The sequence below is a fragment of the Rhineura floridana genome, chromosome 12 (genome assembly GCF_030035675.1).
Source record: "Rhineura floridana isolate rRhiFlo1 chromosome 12, rRhiFlo1.hap2, whole genome shotgun sequence".
Lineage (NCBI taxonomy): Eukaryota > Metazoa > Chordata > Lepidosauria > Squamata > Rhineuridae > Rhineura > Rhineura floridana.
This window is the reverse complement of record NC_084491.1, coordinates 38,572,109-38,592,240: the sequence shown is the minus strand read 5'-3', so window position 1 is coordinate 38,592,240 and position 20,132 is coordinate 38,572,109. Positions and strand designations below refer to the sequence as shown.

General features: G+C 43.6%; 1 protein-coding gene across 1 annotated transcript in view; it reads left to right on the top strand.

Annotated features, from left to right (window-relative positions):
• The window catches only part of TECTA (tectorin alpha), an 87,651-nt gene that overhangs the window by 37,398 nt on the left and 30,121 nt on the right, over positions 1-20,132 (top strand). Inside the window, exons 8-11 of the mRNA XM_061592268.1 lie at positions 486-1,078; positions 10,761-11,334; positions 13,622-14,232; positions 17,775-18,336. Coding sequence (XP_061448252.1) covers positions 486-1,078; positions 10,761-11,334; positions 13,622-14,232; positions 17,775-18,336 — 2,340 coding nt within the window. The remainder of the gene's footprint in view (positions 1-485; positions 1,079-10,760; positions 11,335-13,621; positions 14,233-17,774; positions 18,337-20,132) is intronic.

Sequence of the window (20,132 nt, the reverse complement as noted above, 5' to 3'; positions counted from 1 at the left end):
ACCTTTGAAATTTGCACTTCTCTGAATTTCGTGGTGTAGTAATGTGTAGATTAGTCAAAACTGCCCACAAAAGCGTGTGTTTTTTTGGAGAAATTCGCACTAAAATGCTGGGAAAAAAATTAAGAAAAGAAAAGAAACTTACGGCAGAAATGTGGAGAACTGAATTTAAGATTGGAAAAATGAGAAACTGAGAGAAGCAAAACTGACAGATGGTTCCATCCCTACTCAGAAGCTATCAGTGCTGTTAGTGTTTACCCCAGCCTTACTCTCCATGAAAGTTTATATCAATGGCTACTAGCCACAATGGTTAAGCTCCACCTCCTTGGTCAGAGACAGGTCGCTCCTGAACACCAGCTGGGAATCACCAGTGAGTGCTTTATACGATAATGTCATAACCTGCCCTAGGACCTGGTGGGTAAGTAAGACATCTTATAAACAAATCAACTGACTAAAATCAATAAATACACCTTGTCTGCCTCTTCCAGCTACCACTGTGCAGTGTCCGGAATTCAGCCACTACGCTATATGTACCAGCAGCTGCCCGGCCACCTGCTCTGACCTCACTGCCCCCTTGGCCTGCACCTCCCCTTGCACCGAGGGCTGCGAGTGTAACGAGGGCTATGTTTTCAGCACGGATCTGTGTGTTCCATTCCACCAGTGTGGCTGTGATGTGGATGGCCGGTACCATGCCATAGGGGAATCGTTCTGGGCCACTGTGGACTGCACGATGCAGTGCTGGTGCGAGGACGGGGGCGAGGTCACCTGCTTCAACTCCACCTGCCAAGAGGGAGAAGTGTGTGCTGTGGAAAATGGCTACCAAGGCTGCTATCCCAAGCGGGAGACTTTGTGTCTGGTATCTCAGGATCAGGTGCTGCAGACGTTCGACGGTGCTGCGTTCGTTTACCCCCCGGACAACTCCTACACACTGGTCAAAACCTGCCCAGACAGAACCAGCTTTCTGGAAGTGGACATCAGCAAAAAGAAGCCAGAATCAAGCCCTGACTGGCTTCGGAGCCTGAGAATCCAGATTGCCAGCCAGGAGGTCAAGATAAGTGGCATAGACAACTCTGAGATCAAGGTAGGGATTCCAGCAGGAGAGCCGGGGTTAAGGCAAGAATAGACAGATGCTGTGGACTACAGCTCCCATCAGCCTCAGCCAGTGCGGCCAATAACCATGGACGATGGGAGCTGCAGTCCAAAACATCTGGAGGGCACCACATTGGCTACCCATAGATGCAGGGCTATCTTGTACAGCTGCTGGCAATTTAAGAAAAGGAAAGAGAGGCTGATATGTTTTAATGGGCCAGGGCTGTTGGTGTCGATTAGACATGTGATATGTGATATGTGAGCTTTTCAATTACATAGAACTCTTCCTCCACCAAAAGGGCATTCCAACAGAAGCTTTATCCTGCTCTTTAGCCGTGAAAAAAAATGTTAATGTCAGTGATAAGGATGCAGAGGGAGAAGGCAAAGATCAAAGTCAAGCACTGTTTCTTAATTACAGAATTCTTGTGATGACCAGCTGGAATTGAAAGATTTCAAGTTGTGGAGAATCCTTTCAGGCTCATCTCTCTCCATCTCCTATAGCTGCTTTAGATGTCAGTATATTGAAAAGGGGCATAGAAGCAGACAAACAAAAAAAGGATTTGAATAAATGTTGGCTAAGTGGAACCTCCACCTTCAGAGAGAGTCTTCCCTGAATACCAGTTGCTGGTGGAGAGAAAAAATGAGGAAAGGCAGTTGCCCAGTTTATGGGCTTCCCAGAACTAGACTAGATGGATGTGCACTCTGACCTGGGACGGTTCTTCCTGTGTGAAAGTTTCTGATGGAATTTAATAGACCAACAACCTTAATATTTACTTCTTCAGACCAATATAGTCTCCTATGCCTATGTTTTAGGAATGGATTTCTATACTGATGTTTAACGTCCAAATGTACAGGAGCAGATAAAAGAGTAAGATTAAGTAGTAGATGATCACTGTCAAGCCTATCTCCTAATGAGAAGTCTGTAACTAGGCTAGAGAATGAGAAATAACACATAATCAACCACACTCCTTCCATGCCCAGATACATATATAAATCCAATACAATAATCAAATATATGGTTCCATTCAAGATTGAGAGGGCAAGCCACCATTTGTGTCAAACATACACCACTGTAATTCTTTTGAGCTTCTATCATAGCTGAAAACATAATTGTCGGTATAAGGTACCCCTCATAAACCAGATGAAAAAAAGTTATTAGGGCCAATTCTTTCATTGAAATCCCCCATTAAGATTATATAAACTCTGGGAAATTTAGATTCTATTGTCACCATATATAATTCTATTATATCATATATGTCTCCATATCTTCCCAGACTTGTTTTGTACCATCCCTAGTGGGAAGAGGGGGGATATAAACATTGACGCGCAATTCTCCTGTAGGAGAATCACTGAAAAGTTCTATTCTAGAAGCTAATGAAATTACTTCTGTCCTAATTTCTCATTCATTATTCATTTCCATTTTGAAATCTGTTTTAAGTCTGAAACAATTTACTTTAAGAGCTATAATACAGCAGAATCCACCTAAGTGGTTCGATAAGGAATATTATGTAGTTAAAAAACAACTAAGAAATGTGTACATTCAATATAGGAAGGAAAATTCTAATGCCCTACCCCAAGATTATTATTTGCTTAAAAAGCAATATAAATTACTGCTTGCTCAAAAGAAACAAGCAGTTCAAAACAGATGGAAGGCATTTATTGACTCCTCACTAAATAGCAATTCAAAACTTTTTTGGGCACTAGTTACTAGTGCTTTGGGTACGTCGTTGAACTCAGTTAGTTGTAATATCCCTGCTGACATTTGGGAGGGATGTTTCTCTGAAATGTTTGCAGATGTTAAAGAGTGGCCAACAAATGGTTTTTCTTCTTTAGACTTACACAATTTGCCATATCTGAAATAAAATCTCTTATTATTTGTCTCAAATCGGGAAAGGCTCCTGGAATAGATATAATACCCCCTGAAATTTTGAAGGCAAATATAGATTGGTGGGCTCCCCTTTTGGCAAATTTGTTTTCACATATTAATAATACTGGCCAATTGCCTCTAGCATGGCTAGAGGCCATTGTGATACCAATCTTTTAAAAAGGGGACAGGGAGGATCCATCAAATTATAGACCTATCAGTTTACTATCGATAGTGGGTAAAATGTACGCTAGTTATTTGAACTTGAGGCTAGCCTCTTGAATAGAGGATGAAAATATATTGGGAAATGAACAGGCAGGCTTTAGGAAGGGCAGATCCACCATTGATCATTATGTAGTTTTAAACCATTAGGCTGAAAAACACATGAATTCTTTTGGAAATGGCTTGTTTGCTGCATTTACAGACTTGAAATCTGCTTTTGAGTCAATCCCAAGAGATAAACTGTGGGTTAAGCTATTCCATAATTCTGTTGAAAAGAGATTGCTTTACCTTATCAAATGTCTTTATTGGCATACTATGCTTCGAATAAGGTGTGGACTAGAAGGTAATTTGTCGAATTCTATTGCTGCCACTAAGGGAGTTTGTCAAGGTTGTATATTAGCCCCGTCATTATTCAATCTTTATTTAAATGATTTGATTGGCTATTTTTTAACATCTGATTTCCCCTCTCCAAAACTGGCAGAAACAAAATGCCCATTATTATTATATGCGGACGATGCAGTTCACATCTCTCCATCAAAAATAGGTCTCAAGCATTTAATTTGCATTTTATGGCTTATTGTAAGGTCAATTCATTGACAATTAATTTCAGCAAAACAAAGATCATGTTTTTTTCTAGGCCTACCCTGGCAAGCAAGTGCATGATGGACAATACATAGATCAAGTCAAGCAGTTTAAATATTTGGGCATTATGTTTTCTTCTACTCTTTCTTGGGCCACCCACAGACAATATGCAGTGCAGGTAGCTTGGAATTAAGGCTATACTCAGTATATACCTGCTGCCATTCAGGTATTTAAGGCTACAATTTTGACCCAATAATTGTATGGTGTTCCGATTTGGATCCAGGGATTTAACTTTGTTGTGGAGAGTGTTCTTTCAAAATTCCTGAGATCTTTTTTCGGAATGCCAAGATGTGTCACAGCCACAGGTTTACAATTTGAGGCTGGTCTTGCATCAACAGAATGTATTACATTGGTCCTTTGCTTTTGGATACTGGCTTAAGGTTGTTTACAGTAATAGTTCTTTAGGATATTTACGTCTTCTTAAGAAAGATGTTTATACCAGCTCTTGGTTTAAATCTTTTATTACTAAATTGCATTTATTAGGTTTTTCTATTGATTTTCTTCATACACAAGATTTCAGGGCTGCCAAATTTATTATAGACCAAAGAATTAAGGATATTGATTTTCAATATCCATTAAATGCCCGTAAAATTTGTTCCCCTATTTATTTTGATTTGAGTTTTCAGTTTCCCAAATATGCTACCTATTTGGAGAATCTGACTATCTCTAAGTATTGGCATGTTTTTTCTAGAGCTAGGTTTAATTGTCTTTCTTCCACTCTTTTGGATGGGCGGTTTCAAGGTGTCCCTCACGAGGATCGGTTGTGCTCCTGCAGAGATGAAGTTGTCGAATCACTGGATCATGTTTTTTTTACATGTAATTTTTATAGGGAGGAACGTAACAGACTACTTCGCCCTATCATGAGGAACTTTCCTGGTAGGACGTTGGACCGGTATTTGAACTATTTTCTGGCTGATACCGATAAGCTTTCAAATGAGTTAGTGGCCAAGTTTCTCTTCTCTGCCCAAAGTAGTCATAAGAGGATTCTTTTTTCTTAATTGTAATTTATTTTATGTCTTATCTATTGTATTTCTGTATTTTAACTATTTTGATGTCATACTGATTATGCATTTCATTTATTTTAATGGGTCTGTGACCGTACAACAATAAAGAAGAAAGCTTGTTTAATGATTCTGATGGAACGGAATATAATCTTCATTGTGTACTGCAAATCTGGGATTGTTAATTACAGCCCACTCACCTGCTGAGCCAGGCTTCAAACACAGGTCTTCAAAAGCAAACAAAATAATGCTTCACGTTAATAAAAAGGGCATTCTGCCTCCCCACACATCTTTAAATCCTGGGTGCCTGATGCAAATAAGTTTTGGTTCTTTTCCTAATCCTGCTGAGACAGAGGATCTTCTGTGATTGGAAATGCAGAGTGTCTCATTAGCTACCCCCGCTGCTGACATTCTCGCCCAGATACACATTTTATCAGGCAACGTTAACACTAATGACGGAAGACAGAGAGAGAGTTTAGATGAGAGATCAAACAATCTCAGCTTCATGCTATGCTGCTTACAGTTAAAATAATTGTGTGTCTCTTAAAAGGGGTTTTGTTTTCTATCAAAAATCCAGATCCTGTGATGAGGAAACCTCCCTTACAGGGTTATTTACATATGGGGAGCTTTGATTCCACCTTTCCCCCTGCACCCAGTCTAAGGGCCAAACTAGATAGGATGAATGCAATTAACATGCAGGTTTTAATGTATAAATAGCAGTTAGGACGTTTGGGAAGCCTCAGGACTGTGGGGAGTGGGTGAGGGAGGGGAGTCTAACTCTTTCCTGCTAAAAATCACCTCTCTGAAGTTTCTGTTTCATTTCCATCCGTGCCAATGAAACACAGAAAGCAGCTTTGGAGAGGTAATCTTGGCTGGACCACGGCAGGGAAATGAAGCATAGACAGGTCAGGCTTCCCCAAGGCTGCTGTATATATACATAAAAATATGCATTCTAATTGCATTAACTCAATCAGCATCACAGCTAATTTGGCCTTTCCATTGTTAATGTGGAATTCCTGGTGTGTGATTCAGGCAAGTGCTGGCATTGCTAATCTAGATCAGGAGTGGCTAAACTGTGGCCCTCCTGAGGTTAAAGTTCTTTCATTTGTCTGTCCTGAATATTCTAACATTCAGCATCAGTGGATGGTCCTGGATTCTAGTATTGTAAGAGAGGGAGAAAAAATATTTCTAACTTTATTCACACCATGCATAATCTTATACACTTCTGACACATCTCCCCCTGCCCCTTACCTTTTTTCCAAACTTAAAAAACCCTCAAATGTTTATAACCTTTCCTCACGGAGGAATTGCTTCAGCCCTTCAGTCATTTTGATCATCGCTTTCTGAACCTTTTCCAGCTTTCCAATATCCTTTTTGAGGTGAAGCGACCAGAACTGTACACAATATTCCAAGAGTGGTTGCACCATAGATTTAAATAGCTATTGTTATGATATTGCCATGATTTTTTAAAAATTCATTTCCTAAGTTTTGCAAGTTTCTGGAGCTCTGTGAAAACCTGCAAACCTTCTCCACCAAGATGGCTGTGGGATGAGTCTGTCTCTGTCACACTGGCTAGAACACTTCCGGGACGCCTCTCAGAATTTCCAACTTTGCTGTACTTTCCAAACTGGCTCATGTACATAGGCAACACTGCCACCTGTTGGATGGAAGTGTTTTAACAAGAGTTAGCACTGGACCTGTTTTATTTCAAACTGTTTTCAGCACTGACGGTGCCTTCGAACCTTTCTCGTGCTATTTGCTTGTATGAATGAGCATTGCTAATGTGTGATAGAAAACAGAGGAGACATTGTAAAATCAAATTTACTTTCTAGTCAATCTGCTGGTAACATTTTGTGATGGCATTTCATTGTAAATACTGATTTTACAAATGCACTCTTGGCAGTCAGGCACAGTCCTTGCCCCATCCCACCCACCTCCCTGTTCATTCCAGCAATTGCATGTTTACATCAGATGTCTGCTGCAGATCAGTGTATCTCACATATCTCTGTCAAATCAAGTGCCTCTGACCTACAAATACCGTGATCATCTCAGGGTGTTCGCTTGTTGTTTTAAATTCAGGGGTGTAATTGCCTTGAATGGTTGGACTGCAACAATTGCAGGAGCAAATCACTTCCCTAAATTCAAGGGAGAGTTGACCAGATCAATAAAGAATACCATGTGTGTGGCAGAGTCCTTCCAGATCACCATTTTACAACACTAAAAAATGAAATAGACTGCCTTCAAGTCAATCCTGACTTATGGGCGACCCTATGAATAGGGTTTTCATGGTAAGCGGTATTCAGAGGGGGTTTACCATTGCCTTCCTCTGAGGCTGAGAGGCAGCGACTGGCCCAAGGTCACCCAGTGAGCTTCATGGCTGTGTGGGGATTTGAACCCTGGTCTCCCAGGTCATAGTCTAACACTCTAACCACTACACCACGCTAATCCCATATTTTTGAGATTAAACCAATTCATGGAGGAAGGTCCATCTACGGCTATTAGCAATGATGGCTATATGAAACCTAAGAGCTACGAAGTATGCCACTGAACAGGGGTGGTGACAGGTATTGTCATCGTGCACCTGCTGAGGCCCACTCACACCCCAGTAGCGGGAACACAAGAAGCTGCCTTATACCAAGTCAGAACATTGGTCCATCTGACTTAGTACTGTCTACACTAACTGGCAACAGCTCTCCAGGATTTCAGACAGCGGTCTCCCCCAGCGCTACCCGGATTAACCCTGGGGTTTTCTGCATACAAATTGGGTGCTCTATCACTGAGCTGTTGTTCATCCCTCAGGGGCCCACTGCTCATCCCCAGAGCCCCTTTGATCTGCTTCTCTTCCTTGCTGCTCTTGCCTGTTCCTTTGGCCTCTTCTTCTTGGCCAGGAGGCGGATTGAGCCCTGAGGGAGAGAGCAGTGGACTAGGTAGTGGTGAGGACGTGAGCCCACTCAGTGGTGTTGGGGTGTGTTACTGAGGGCTTCATGCCTAAAATCTGGAGCTGACACCAGGGATGGGGGAGAAATTTGATTCTTTTTGCATTTAAAGGCGAGCCTACCTAATTCGTACTTTCTGAAGCAACATGCGAACTGAAACACAGCCAAACTTTGAAATTTGCACTTCTTCAAATATTGCAATGCAGTTCTCTCTACATTAGGGTGAAATTGTGCATAAAAATACATATATTAGTGAAAGTGGCATAGAAAAATGCCTTATGTGAGGGAAAAATGCTTTGCAAAAATGTGCATATTAGGCAAAATTGCAAGCACATCTGTATTAGGAGAAATTAACAGTAGAATGCTGTTGAATTTTTATGAGGGCTTTTTTAAAAATCCCAAACTGATGTGGAAATACGGAGAACTGAACTAAAGACTGGAAAAACAAGAAACCAAAATGGACGGAGCTGCCCATCCCTTGCTGTCACTGACACTTGTGACCAACTGCAGGGGCGCTATAGTAGGAGAGGGCTATGGCTTTCATGCCCTGCTGGAGAGCTTCCCAGGAGTGTCTGGTTGGTCACTGTGCAAAGCAGGATATTGGTCTATGTGAACCTTTGATCTGGTCCAGCAGGGCTCTCCTTAGTTCACGGATGTCCTTTCTATGGCAGGATGGTAGAGGTGGACAAGCTGCCCCAGGGTGGTAAAGGTCAAATCAGGATAATTTGGTTATCTCTCTAGTCTCTTATTGGGATCAAGAGGTTTGGGTGTTTTCCTCAGTTCCCAAAGGACAGCCAGAAAGAGGAAATTTGTGGAATGAAGAAGATGCACCCTTTAGATTGCCTTTGGAACAAGCAGTTTGGGTAAACCTGAGCACCACATTGACAGTCAGGAAGGACTTTTCCTCAGTATCAGGTGGGCGTGTTTTTTGCCTTCTCCTTCAGCCTGTGGCCTGGCTCACTTGTGTGAGTAATTTAAAACCATTGGATCTTTCTGCACTTTATCTGCGCTTTGGTGCACTGTGGTCTGGACTGCACAGGAGTTGGTGTGATGGCTGGTGCTGACGTTTGGACAAAGTACTAGGGCTGATTCACATTTTACCTTTGCACTTGTTGTTTTAAGTGTATGGTTTTTAATGTTCTGGTTCAAGTTCAAGGTGATGATTTTGGTGTACAAAGCCTTATACATTGTGGAATCAGGATACCTGAAAGATCGTCTTACCCCTTATATACCCAGTTGATCACTACATTCTGCAGGTGAGGGTCTCCTGGTTAGCCAGCCAGATAGGCGACTAAGAAATCCAATAAATAAAAATAAATAAATACCATCTTATCAGGAGGTCTGTTCCGCACAACATAGGAAGCTGACCTTTAGTGTGGTGGCACCAGCTCTTTGGAATTCCCTCCCCTTAAATATTAGATAGGCACCATCTCTGTTATCTTTTCAGCACCTACTGAAGACCTTCCTCTTTCAACAAGCCTTTTAAGTAGAGACCTTATCCCAGTCCACGTCTATGTTGGAACTGCTTTTTAAGATGTTTTCAAGATCCTTTGTTTTAATATGTTTTTAAAGATGTTTTGTTTTAATATGTTTTAACTCCTTTTGTTTTTAAGATGTTTAAAGTGCTTTTAGTGTTTTTGTTTGCCGCCCTAGGTTCCTTCTGGGAGGAAGGGCAGGATACAAATGTAATAAATAAGTAAATAAGTAAATAAGTAAGTAAGTAAATAAATAAATAAAATGTAACATGAACAAGTGGGGGCAAACTTGTGTTTGCAAACACATGTATCATACACACCTGTTCATTCAAGCTGCCCTGGGCTCCTACTGGGAGGTAGGGCAGGATATAAATCTAATAAACAAACAAATAAATAAAATTAAAGAGCCAGCTGTGGTTCTTTAGGACATGGATGGGGGACTTGTGGCCCTCCAGATGTTGATGAACTCAGCTGTCTTCATTGCCAGCAATCACATCCCTTTGGGAATATAAACCTGCAACACCTTGGTTCCCCACCTTTGAAAAAGGCTTTCAGTGGCAAGTCACTGTGTAATAAAGGTCCTTAAACTGCAAAGAATTTGAACCCGCCCCCCAAGACTTCTAGTCTAACTTCCTGTATAGCAAAACTCTATTACATTATTATAACCATCATCATTTGTTGGTTGCCTCATACCCAATGGTCTCTAGGCGACATACAACACATTTAAAAACATACAATATAAGACAAAATTTAAAACGCACAATTTAAAATCGAAAACTCAAACAAAAAGGAATAACTAAGACAGCACACATCAAGGGCTAAGGGTCTGAGTGAAAAGGATGGTCTTTGCCAGGCACCTAAAGATGGATAAAGAAGGTGCCAGGTGTGCCTCCCTAGGGAGATCATTCCGCAGCCTGGGGCCACCACTGAAAAGACCTGTTCTCATGTTGCTATGCTCCAAGCCTCCCGTGGAAGGGGCGTATGAAGAAGGGCCTCTGATTACTCAGGGTCTGGGTTGGTTCATACGAGGAGAGGTGGTCCTTGAGATATTGAGGTTCTAAGGGCCTTTCAACTGGTCCTCGGGTCTTTTTTAGGAATCTGCTGAGTATATTGAACATGGTGTAATTATGTTGTTTCCTTGCTTGCCCTCCATAGCCCAGATCTGCTTATCCCTTGTCAGCCAAAGGAAGAAAAGGAAAATGTCATTGCCTTTTATTCAGTGTAGACCGGCCCACTGGGACAAATGGGGCACTGCCCCACCAACCTCAATCTGCCCTCAGCCAGACCCCATCTGCCCTGCCTTCTTACTGACAGCCAGCCCAGGGAGCAACCCTGGCTGCCACTTTCCTCCTCTTTAGTCTCAGTGTTGCCCCTTGTAGAACTCAGCAGGGAGAGGAATGGGGACAAACCTAGGATGAGTTGGCTCTGCCTGTCGTTGGCTCTGTCTCCTGCCCTGCCAGTCCCAGTAGACAGCAGCCACCACTAGCTCATCCCATCAGCTTTGCACTTCATTCATTGTTTCTTTCATCCGCAGGTGAATGGATATGAAATGGAGCTTCCATATTTCCATCCTTCTGGCCAACTGGAAATCTACCGGAGCAAAAATGGAACCGTTGTTGAGTCGGAAGGGCTCATCCATATCCTGTACTTGGACTCCGGCATGTTGCAGATACGCCTGTCTACTATCTATTTCAACTGCACTGGGGGACTCTGCGGCTATTTCAATGGGAACAGCAGTGACGAATTCTGCTTCCCTAATGGGAAATGCACAGACAACCTGGTAGTTTTTCTGGACAGCTGGACAACCTTCAATGAGATTTGCAATGGGGAGTGCGGCGACCTGCTCAAGGCCTGCAACAATGATTCAGAGTTACTGAAGGACTACCGGAGCCGCTCAAAATGTGGCATCATCAATGATCCCACCAACAGCTCTTTCCTGGAGTGCCACTCGGTGGTGAACGTGTCCGCCTACTACCGGACTTGCCTCTTCCGCTTGTGCCAGAGTGGAGGAAACCAGTCGGAGCTCTGTGACTCCGTGGCTCGTTATGCCAGTGCCTGTAAGAACGCAGAAGTGGATGTTGGCCCATGGAGAAGCTTCAACTTTTGCCGTAAGTCCAGGGTGGGTGGATCTCCCACAGCCTTGTCTTTTTGTGGAAAGTAAAGTCATCTGAGCAGAACATGGCAATTTTTGGTTCTTCAGCCACAATCACCTTAATGCCCGAGTTCCACTTTTGTAAACCAAACAAATATGTAAGTTACTAGCCCTCATGGATTGTTTGTTTTATATAGGCTAGGATCTGGAGAGCCTAAGGCAGGCATCTAAAGAGCTTGCATGGTGTGCTCAAACGCCTATCCTGCTGTTCAATGCGTACCTTTTACCCCAAAGGCTCAGTGTATTATCTGTCTGACTTTCATTCACACACACATTCACACACCTGCAAAATATACCCCCATCCTAATCATCATAATGACTGGCTTTCACTAATGTATATAAAATATAGATTAAAACGATGTTGCAAAAACATTGCCTTTTTGCCTGGGGTATTTTCTTTTCATAATACTGCTTTTTGCCTCCGGATGCACTTTCCTAATTAAGTAATTTTCATAGAATGCATTTCAGGAGACATTGGGAGTTTATTGTGCCATGTTTGTGAACTGCAGTAGAGATCCTGACTTAAGCTGTTAACAACAGAGGCTAATTTGAACAAAAGAAACAGTTATGGGGGTTGTTGTTTAGCTGTGGTAATATTCCTGCTGCCAGTGAATGATTACCATAATCTAAAGGCAAAAGTAGAAACTCTACATTGCAGAAGCATAAAAAGGGTTAGCCAAGTTGCTGCAAGTAGAATGACTTCAGGCTGGGAATATTGTGAGTGCTGAAGAACTGGCAGGTGATGTACTTTACCCAGATTCAGAAAGTGGAACTAAATCTTTAAGGGGAACAGTTAGAAATACATTGGCTGCATTAATATATAATACTAAGTCATGGTTTATTTTAACTATGGTTTGTTCAACAAGCCACAAGTCATCGCACAAGCAAGAGACAGCATGTTTCTCCACATCTTGGCTTGCTTTCCAGCTGCTGTTGCCTCATGGCTCTGTAGCTTGGCAAGTACCTGGAGTGGGGCAGCCAAACAAACCATGGTTAAGCAAGACTGTTGGACTTTATTATTTATTTATTAGATTTATATCCTGCCCTTCCTCCCAGTAGGGGCCCAGGGTAGGTCAGACATAACACTAAACCAGAGTTGAAACAAGCCACGGTTCATGAACCAACAACAAACCACGGCTTCCCATCGTGTTTTGTTGCCAGAAACCAAACATGGTCAATTGGCTGAGCTGGGTTCAGTCATTCAAACAGGTCACGCTTTGGCTAAACAAACCATGGGTTAACATTATGTGCAAACCAGGCTGTTGAGTGGCCATCTACTGAAACAGCCTTTCCCAACCTTTGGGTCTCCAGATGTTATTGAACTACAACTCCCATCAGCCCCAGCCAGCAAGTCTAATTCCTTTCTGAAACCATCTAAGCTGGTGGCCATCCACACGTCATGAGGGAGTGAGCTCCATATGTTAATTATGCATTGCGTTGAACTAGGACTTTCTTTTGCCTGTCCTGAATCTACTACCAATCAGGTTCATTGGATGATCCTGATACTGTCCCGTACCCAACTCTATCCAGTCAGAGGAATCTGTGCATGGATACAGGCTTGCCCATGCACCTCCTTACGCACTCTAAAAGTGGGAATTTGCATGCATCATCCAATGCATTTATACTACAGGCGTTTATACTACATTGACCAAATGGTTAATCAGCCCCAGGGACTGTGGGGAGGAGCTGGGCAGGACTGAGTCCTGAGTGATCAGTCTCAGCTAGAACTTACTGCGTTTATCCATCTGTCTAAAGCAGGAAGGAGGGACTCCTCATACAGTGAAGAGCGGTGGTCTGGACCCTGAGGTCGAGCTTCTGGAAAAAGAGAGTGCTTTTTAACCTGCTGCTTCGGGATCTAGACAATAGCAGACCAGAGTGCGCCCAGCTTGTTGGATTTTGAAGACAGCTTGCACTGATTTTTTTTTTTTTTTACTAACTTTGCCTGTGTGCATTTTCAGGCTTCTATTAAAAAGCATAGGGACTGGAAGCTTGCTTTTTTCCCTTTTAAATTGGAAGCTGAGATTGCTATGATATTGACACCTATGTTCAGTACAGAATTGTATTGCAAGATGGGTGGGACACACATAGCCTTGCCTAGGCCTGGTCTAGACTAAGGGGCGGAAGCCAGAAAGGTAATTCCCACGTCCTACATTCCTTTCTCATGTGGAGCCTCCGCATGGCAGGTCTTAAAGAGAAAGTGCCCAGCTGGCAGCTGACTTTTTGTTTCCTTCCTTTTGCTTCAGCTCTCACCTGCCCTGAGAACAGCCACTTTGAGGAGTGCATGTCCTGTTCGGAGTCCTGCGAAAGCCTGGGGACAGGGCCTGTGTGCATAGACAGGTGCACAGAGGGCTGCCAGTGTGACGACGGCTTTGCCCTCCGTGGCACCCGCTGCATTCCCAGGAGCGAATGTGGCTGCAGCTTTGAGGGTCACCAGCTCTTCACCAACCAGTCCTTCTGGATGGATATCGACTGCCAGTACTTCTGCTACTGCAACGGCTCTGACAACAGCGTCCACTGTGAGAACAGCCCCTGTAAAGAGGATGAGTACTGCCTGGAGGAGAGTGGCCTCTATTACTGCCAAGCCCGCACCGATGCCTCTTGCATCATCTCTGGCTATGGCCATTACTTGACCTTCGATGGGTTTGCTTTTGATTTCCAGAGCAGCTGCCCCTTGGTCCTTTGCACAACCATATCCCGGCTGAGGTCTGAGAGGTCAGACATGTTCCCCGAGTTTACGGTCACTGCCAAGAATGAGGATCGGGACCCTTCTCTGGCCTTGTGGGTGAAGCAGGTGGAAGTAGCAGTCTTCAGTTACAACATTGTCATCTACCGAGCCTACAAACACACCGTGCTGGTAAGTCAACTGGGGCCAGATTGTACCTGAAGACTAACCAACTCTCCATTTATGAATGGGTGATGACAATTGAGGGGGGGAGGGCAGGAAGGTTAGGTGAGAGAGTGGAAAGAGAAAGAGACTAGCTGGATGGAGCTGTAAATTGATGGCTCATTTTTCTAGGGAGCACAGGAGCGGACCGCTGTTGAGGGATTGGCAACCTTGGGCAACTGCTGAGGGGCCACCTCCAACTCTTGATAGAGAAGGCCCAATCTGCCAATGTCCCTTCTCTGTTTCTCTTTTTTCCAGTCTTAAATTTAGTTCTCAGCATTTTCCCAACAATCTAGAGACTGACTCCTCATTAAAATTAATTTTAAAGTCATTGAAATTCCTCAGCATTTTCATGAGAATTTTTTGGCCGAAAGGCGAGGTATAAATAAGATTTACTATTATTATTATTATTATTATTATTATTATTATTATTATTATTATTATTATTATTATTATTATTATTATTATTATTATTATTATTATTATTATTAACAACAACAACAACAACAACAATAATAATATAGCGTACACATTAGTTCACTGGAGAACTGCATTGCAAGAATCGGACAAGTGCGAATTTCAAAGGATGGCTTTGTTTCGGGTCTTGTATTCTTTTGGAAAGTGCAAATTAGAGAGGCTTACCTTTAAATATGAACCGAATCAAAATTCTGCCCCGTCCTGAACCTTTGTCCTTCTGTTTCCAAGAAGCAGCAGCAGCCACTATCTACCAGGGCTGGCCCAAGACGTTTTGCTACCTGAGGCAAAAGGCAAGGAGGCGCACAACCCAATTCCACCTACAGAAGCAGACTGAATTGGCAGCTGAATCTCACTTCAAGACTAGTAACAGGGTAGCCTCTTCCCGATGCCTGATGGTAGCAGGCTAGTTTAGGAGGTGCAGGACAGCCCATAGAGGAAGGGAGTGGTCAGGGGGCTCAGGATGGACAGCCTGGTGCCTACCACTGCTGCTGCCCCCCAGCATCCACCACCTCAGTCAGTCTCCTGACTCCGCCTAATGGTAGGGCTGGCCCTGAAGTCTACACTCCTTCTCTTTGGGCAGCAGTGCAGACAGGGTACCCTTCAGAGCTGCCACTCTGCTCACACACACTTTTGTAGCATCTCCTCCCCACCTCTGCACAGAGGGAGAGGTCCAGTGGGCCACTGCTTCTCCTTGCCACCACCCTTGTCCCCCATCGTCTGCCTCCCCAAGAAGAGTGGCAGTGGTGGCAAAGAGGAGCAGGAGGTGGGAGGGAGGAGGAGGTAGAGGAAGAAGAGGTGGAGTTGCTGCTCCAGCACCCAAGAAGGGGAGGCTACCAGGGAGCATCTTGGTGAGGCCATGCTGGCTGAGGCTGATGGGAATTGCAGTCCAAAACATCTGGAAGTCACCAGGTTAGAGAAGGCTGGAGAGCACTGCAAACTCACGAGGAACTCTTAGTTAGCATCTCCCCCTTTTCCCAGAGCTCCTTTTGGTTCTGAATTTCTACATGCTTCAGATCTCTCATTTCTGTGCTCCTGTCATTGATTGCAGCTTTTTGTCAGGGACCTCTTCTTTCTTCCCATCCATGCTTCCATGAAAAGACATTGTTAGCAACGTTTAGAATGGTTGGTGCTGACTTGCAGTCTGACCCTACAATTTCCACCATAAGCACCAGGACCTTTCCCACTGTTAATGGAAAAGTCTCAAGTGTAGGGAAGTCTCCAGTCTCTGTTCAGCTGCAAAATTTACTGAATGGCATTGGGTCAATCTCCTCCTTTCAGCCTAGCCTACCTCACAGGGTTGCTGTGAGGATTAAAATGAGGAGGGGGAAAAACCATAAATGCCACCTTCAGCACCTTGCAGGAAAGGTGAGATATAAATATAATCAATAATAAAATAATTGTGGAATATGTACCTGTAGATGACTTTTCAGTGACCACAACCCAGAGGAAGTTAGATATGGTTAAGTGTCACAGAAATCAACTAGTTTTAACTGCACTGTTAACTATTGCTTCTATTGTGTCTTGGGTGTTAAGGGTAGCTTCACATGTGATGTTTTTCCTCCATGAGTGAAAGAGGAAAACCCTGTCATGGATGAAACTTGCCTGTCACCATTTACACGTGTCTGGACTCAACTCTTTGTGGTGCAGAATGTTGATTTTTTTAAAAAAAAATAGCACAGAATCTGCAGTACTGTTAAACATGAATTCAAAAGCATGGAAACACAAAACCTGAAAACAACCTCTTTTAGTGTTGCAATCAGGGTAAAGTGGGTTATTCAGTGACTCTCACAGAGGCAGCTGGAGACATTTTATTTCATGCCTGAGACAGGAAATACGAATGTTTCCCCTGTGGTGGTAAAAATACAACAGTAAGATGAATATTGGGCAATGCTCTGCCCCCTATAGACACCCAGAATCTGCTATCTAGGGTGGACTTCTTTGGCTTGCCTTAAGAGTGAGGCTGGCCCTGCTCAGTCATGGGACTTTACGGTGACTCTGAAGATCATGGAGTCACATCTCTGTCATGGCCTTAGCCTCAAGTGATAGATAAGGCTCAGCGATGCAGGACTAACTGATCAAGTCTGGAGCTGCTATATTACTGGCTTGGGAACATAACCAGATTCCAGATGCCAAATCTGATAGTCGTGAACCTGTGAAGCTAAGCCAGTACCCCCACAGACATCTTCTGAGCCCAGTTCCCCAAAGGAGTCAAGCACCTCCTGCTCAATGCCTGCCCAAAGGCAGAGGGAATGGTCTAGGCCACAGAAAGTAGAAGCAGCAGCACTCACCTTCAGGCCAAGAGGTTGTTCCTTTAAGAGGTCATAGACAGAGGGTGGAGCCTAACTGGGGTAATCTAGAGGGAGGATCTTGTCAGATCTCAGCCAATGTCCAGCTTTCATTGGAGCAAGTTATGCACTTGGAGCTGTCCAAGGTGCTGAGACCCCAGCTGCCTTTTCTTATGGATTATTGCAGGTCAGAACAGTCTCATCCAGGCTTGCATGAAATGGTTGCTGAGAGCCCACCCATCAACATATGATTAGTCAAAAGGTGGTTAGCGGTCACCCAGACCAAATATCTGGCACATATATTGTTATAGTTGCAGGCTGAATATACCGGTGCACCAGAACCACCACATTTGTTAGATGGCCGAGATGGCTTAATGTGAACATATAGACACATTCCACATTGATTTTACTGGTTTTCAGTATGCTCAGTTTTAAGCTGGATTGTGGCCTGTATGTTTTGCTATTATAAACCAGTGTGTGGTGTTTCTCTCCTATGAGAGAAATGTGTCATTTTCACTTGTTTATTAACGGCATGAGTATCTCCTTTTTCTTCCAAGGAGCTCAGAGTTTGAGCCTGACAATGATGCTATGAGCACACTGGAGAGAGAAATGGTGCCTTGCTCAACAGGTTTCACAGCTTGAGGGAGTACCTAAACCTGGGTTTCTCATGCTAGGCCATTTTTCTTTGAAGTCCACCTCCCAATGCTTATGGCTGCCCTCTTGAACTAACTTCTTTGCATCTCTTTGCAGATTAACAACGAACGTCTTTACCTGCCCTTAAAGCTGGGCCAAGGGAAAGTGAACATCTTTGCTTTTGGCTTCCACATTGTTGTGGAGACCGACTTTGGACTGAAGGTGGTGTATGACTGGAAGACCTTTCTTTCTGTCACCGTTCCACGGAGCCTTCAGAACAACACCTACGGTCTCTGTGGGAGATATAACGGGAACCCCTACGATGACCTCCAGACCTCTGGTGGCCTTGTAGTCTCCAGCATTAATGAGTTTGGCCACAGCTGGGCCAAGAGGGACCCCTTCTGTCAGGTAGGCTGCGGTGACCGATGCCCAGCCTGCCGTAAGGTGGAAGGCTTCTGGAAGCCCCAACAGCTGTGCAGTTTGATCCCCAGCAAGAGTGGCGTCTTCTCCAGGTGCCACAGTAAGGTCAACCCCGCCTTCTTCTACAAGAACTGCTTGTTTGACACCTGCATTGATGGTGGAGCTGTGCAAACCGCTTGCAGCTGGCTGCAGAATTATGCTAGCACCTGCCAAACCCAGGGGATTGCTGTGACTGGCTGGAGGAACTTCACCTTGTGCTGTGAGCAGAGCCTCTTTTAATCTCTGTGATTATTCATGAAAACTATCCCTTTTGTTCTGTCTCCGGTAGCTTCACTCATTGTTAACAGGAGTATTTAGGTTTTTAAGGGGATGCTTTTTCTTAAAGTAAATTTGGGGGGGGTCCATAGTTCAGTGGTACAGGATGTTTCGGATGCAGAAGGCCCCAGTTCCAGCCCAATTCAATTGGAATCTCTCAGGTAGTTGTGATGGGAAAGGCTCTCTGTCTGAGACCCTATGCTGATCAGGGAAGACAATACGAGGGAAGATGTACAAATAGTTTGGCAAGTTATGAAGCAGCTTTTTATGAATGTCTGAATGCAACCTGAGTTTGTGGACTATAAGTGAACTCCAATAGCATCTGTCATAAACTACCCTGTTCAGATCTTGTAAAGTCAGGTCTGTGGCTTCATATATGGAATCAATCCATCTCTTGTTTGGCCTTCCTCTTTTTCTTCTCCCTTCTGTTTTTCCCAACATTGTCTTCTCAAGTGAATCATGTCTTCTCACATGTCCAAAATATAAGCTCAGTTTCATCATTTTAGCTTCCAGTGATAGTGCTGGTTTAATTTGTACTAATACCCAATTATTTCCATATTTCTGCATCAGTTTACTTTTTTTCCCCAGGCCTCATGAAAATTCATCAGTGTTGTAGTGCACATTTCTCCTAATATACACATTTTTATGCATTTTTGCCTACTGTAATATAATGCAATTTTGCATACTCTTTTTCATGTACACATTTTTATGCACACTTTACCCTAGTATGTGCATTTTTCTACATATTAGTTGGCTGGAGAACTGCACTGTAAATCCAGAGAAGTATGAATTTTGAAGGATGATTGAGTTTCAGTCCATGTCTTGTTTTGGAAGATGTGAATTAGGTAGATCCACCTTTAAATGCAAACTGAGTCAAATTTCTCCTCCATCCCTATTTACATCTCTCAGGTCCCAGATTTCACAACCGCTATGAGCTCTGACATGGATTTTTACTTTAAGTACGCAAAGCTGGCTGACGAAGCTTCTGCCCTGGGCATTGGCTTTGCTGAGAAGGTACCAAACAGCCAGCTGCCTGGCACTGCTCCAGACATCATGTGTATGGCTGGCCTAGAGCACTATCCTTCTGCCCAGGTCCTGGTCATTTTGTGGTCCGCTGTGCAAGAGCAGATTCAGCTCGATTAACTGCTTCGGGAGGCATCTGAAATCTTTTCAGCTCTGCCTCTGACTGCCTCTCTGTTTTGTTTGCATCATTTAACAATCGCCCTTCAAAGAGAGATAACATTGATTAAAAAAAAATCTTTGCGAGACCCTCTGAGATATGCAGAAGAAGAGCTCTGCTTGCATCAAAGAGGGAGAACAGTTACGTGATGCTGAGCTTCTTGGAAAGGAGACAACAAGTGAAGTGTTGGGGCGGAAAGAAAGAAAGAGCTTCTCTGTGCCAAGGTTTCCCAGAGAGAGGCAGAGAGACTCAGATGAGGGCACCAAATGACAAAATGGAAAGTACCGAATAAAAATGACACAGATAAGAGGAGACGGCGGAAAAGAATAGCTCAACAAATGCCTCAACATGAAAGAGATGTGTACCAGAGTCAGGGAAGATTATCTTTCATGTCACTGGTTTCATAAAGGAAACGGAGCTGCAAGAGGATGAATTATGGGCTTCTCCCTAAATCTGACAGATATTTAAGCACTCAGCACAAAAGCTCAGTCTGGCTTTGGCAATTCCTTGGATTCATTGCTACAAACCTCCTGTGGCACTTCCTAGCCATGTGCCCTTGG